The following is a 3,436-nucleotide window of genomic DNA, read 5'->3' as shown; positions in this document are numbered from 1 at the left end:
CAGCTACGGAGTGAAGGTTCGCCCCTTGCTGACAAATTGGTGACGATGCCATCAGACTTTGCCCCAAGAAAGTACCGAGCCCGAATATACGAAAGTGATCTTGGGGTACAGCTCGATAGCTACAATTGTACCATGTACATGCTGTTGGCATTCGAGATACTTGCCGGTGCTACTACTATGCGTGCGCTAAGTAGGAAGGAGTTGCAGTATTTACGCTATCGGTATCTCTGCATGTGCATTTAGCTGAGCAAGTTTTCAATGATTTGGTCTTTTGTTTGAGTGTGTCAATGGCATGACTACCTCCGAGTTATTCACCCTGCACTTTGTCTTGAGAGTTAGATATCCCCAGCGCAGTTTGCTGAATGTCTTGCAGATTTCATTTTCGAAACCGACAGACATCGAGCTTCCGGTTATACGTATACTCCCGAAGACGCATCAGCTGATGCCGTCTCCTGCTCTTCCTGAGTCTGGCATATTCGGGCATGCTAATCGGGTGTATTCTGGTGTAATTGTACTGTCTCTTGCTACCCAGTCTGGCTGAATAACGAGTGCCTTTCGAGATTTTCAGATTCAGTGATTTCGCACGTGTCCAAGGTTTCGCGCCATTTGCGAATCGGACGGACGGACAGCAGTAGCCAAAGCTGGGTGGCAAAACGCAAGCGGATCAAGTCGCTTACCTGGGGAAAAATATGGACCAAACTCAAGAAACTTGGATGGAGGTGTGAGCGCCCAAAAGGGCTTGCAACTGAGAATCGCAACTTTACACCTGCAGGCTGGGAGAAACACCCACACGCAGCCCACCTTGTCGACTATTATGAGGGTCCCGATGAAGAATGGAAGCATTTGCTTGAAGATGGTACGTCCTAAAATGCGTATTATACTTATGTTGAAGAGACTTACTGTGATGTAGTTCTGTATGACGACGCTACCGTTGCTGCTGAAGCTTCAGTCCCAGCATCACCCGCTCGCCTGCCAGCTGTCCAATCCGACACATCGCCAGCCGAATACATCGCCAGCCGAATGCTCAGCCAGCACTCCTGCTAAGGCTCCGGCCAAGTCACCCGCTCCGTCTCCCGGCCAGTCTCCCGCCAAGCAACCTACCAAGTCTCACACTAAACCGCCAGCAAAGGCGCCTCCCCCCCCAAACGGTGGTGAGAACACCCCCAAAGAAGCGCGCAAGGAAGGTGGTTGCATCGAGAACATCGTCACCACAGCGATCGCCACGTGTACCAGCACCGACACGTGTACAACCACTTCGGAGCACGCACCTAGTGGCTGAAACGGTAGATATATCGGCTGGCAATGACCGGATGAGTTCTGGTGACGAAGATGACTTCGCCATAGACGACGACTATGCTGTATCCGATGTCGAAGCCTCCAGTGAAAGTTCCAGTAGCGAAGATGAAGCGACGAGTGATGAAGAGGACGCGGTTGATCTCTCTGCTGGGACCCTCTTTGACAAGATGACAAAGGAGCAATTGAGTGAACACGCAAAAACTGGCTGGAAGACCTTTTTCGAAGACAAATGTAAGTACAAATCGGTATGATACAGAATGTCATTTTCTGAACCGTAACGAAATCCTGTATCAGACACTAATTATATGTTTTCGATGCTTGATGTAGGTACTTCTCTGTAGTTATTGTACCTTTCTGCCAAAACACCCTCAGTTTTATGGTCCTACGTAGGAGGATGGCCCTTACGGAAGCCCTCCTATCTATATCGGGTCCTTCCGACTAAAATTTAGCATAACCCTTAACGAAAAAAACGCCGAAAGACATATGTGACCATATCTGATAAATGTTTATTAAAATATTAGTATGCATTTAGATGACCGCTCATTCTTTGGGGTGTTGTCAGTATTTTCTGTTGTCTTAAAGAGATGGTACCATCTCCGAAGGCTTCTGGCCGAGACGCCCAGTACACCGGCAACTACGCTGATCTCAATATTGGAGACATACTGCAAGACAATGCCTCGCCAGCGTACGTCTGATGAGTAGTCCATATTTCATTTAAAATCAATCTGTTGTGGATACCTTACGTAACGGTAAATGATCGGCAAATCCTGGCCATTCAGCCCTTAATTCGTTGAAAGGTACCCTTTAGACCAAATCGGAGCCCTTACGTAGGACCTCCACAATCAAGTATTTTTGGATAATAGTCGGCAATAGCAAACAGTGTTATTGGTCATAGATTATATTATTTAGTGACCTGGCTTACCAATTCAGCTTCAGTTCGTCCTCAAACCCCACCTTTAGCCCTACCCACCCTTGCTTAGGGCCAGCCTTTAAAGGTCAGATTGGCCAAAACTTTGGAAAGGCACAATACCTGCTGCCGATCTAGCACGTGCTATCGCCGCCCCCATCCAGCTCACTTAAGCACTGGGATGCAACCTGGAAGGTTTATTCTTTTTGTTCATACCCAAAGAGATGTGGCTTGCTATTGCTACCGAGTCAAACCGATATCAGCTCCAGTACCGGGAGCAGGTGGCGAAAGAGATCATGGCTCACCAACAACGCATCAAGGACTGACGAATGGCGTACAAGATAAAGACACTGCAGCAAATTCAGAAAGAGCAGAGAGCGTTCAACCCTATTCAAGCCCACGAGTTGGTGTACTTCATTGGACTACTCTGTACCCGTACCCTGTGTCCTCACAAAGAAAAGCTGTCAAAGCACTGGGCAGTGGATGCTCAAGGTGCGGTTCCCAAAGAAACATTTGGGCGTTACATGGTAAGAAAGCGATTCGAAGAAATCGTGCGCTTCTTGCACTTTAGTGACAGCAGTCATCCTGATGCGGTCAGGTACAAGACGTGGAAGATCAAGCTTATCGCCGACACAATCAACACAATATTCAAGCTGGAGATGACGGTGGATCAACGAATTGCCTTCGACGAAGGAAGGACACCTATGCGGAGCAAGTACAACCCAATGCGCCAGTATCATCGAGGGAATCCCCACCCATGGGGTACGAAGTGCTTCTTGACGTGTGACGCTCATACCGGTTACTGCTACAGGTATGGGTATTATGTTCGTGTATAATACAGGACAAAACCTCACGCCTTTTTGTTTTATCCTGTATAGGGCCGAAATTTTTCAAGGAAAGGTTGACACAGATAGCGCGGATCTGAACGAAGGCCCCAACGCCGTGCTGCGCAATGTTGATGCATACCTCGACGGCCTTCCCAAGAAACGGCTCATTATCATGGATCGGTTCTACTCAAGCGTACTGCTGTCTTCGATTCTGCTGCAGCGTGGCCTCTACCATGTTGGTACAATTCAAACCATCAGACGTGGTTACTTGAAAGCTATCCCATATAAGAATGCGAAGCGACCGAAAAGTATGGCACGAGGGTAATATCATATCGCGCATTCCAAAGAGGAACCCAGCATGATTGCGGTGTCGTGGATGAACAGCCGTCCCGTACTCTTCATCTCC

The 3,436-nt window shown here is 48.2% G+C and overlaps 1 protein-coding gene across 1 annotated transcript; it reads left to right on the top strand.

Moving 5' to 3' along the window:
- Nucleotides 1-826: 826 nt before the first annotated feature.
- PITG_02544 (uncharacterized protein) lies at nt 827-1,279 on the top strand (the record flags this gene model as incomplete). The annotated part of the gene is made up of 2 exons (XM_002907415.1): nt 827-856; nt 911-1,279. The coding sequence occupies 2 exons, from the start codon at nt 827-829 to the stop codon at nt 1,277-1,279; spliced, it is 399 nt and encodes a 132-aa protein (XP_002907461.1).
- Nucleotides 1,280-3,436: the final 2,157 nt, after the last annotated feature.

The sequence above is a fragment of the Phytophthora infestans genome, genomic scaffold (genome assembly GCF_000142945.1).
Source record: "Phytophthora infestans T30-4 supercont1.3 genomic scaffold, whole genome shotgun sequence".
Classification (NCBI taxonomy): domain Eukaryota; phylum Oomycota; class Peronosporomycetes; order Peronosporales; family Peronosporaceae; genus Phytophthora; species Phytophthora infestans.
Note: the sequence above shows the minus strand (reverse complement) of the source record. Positions and strands in the feature narration are given on the sequence as shown.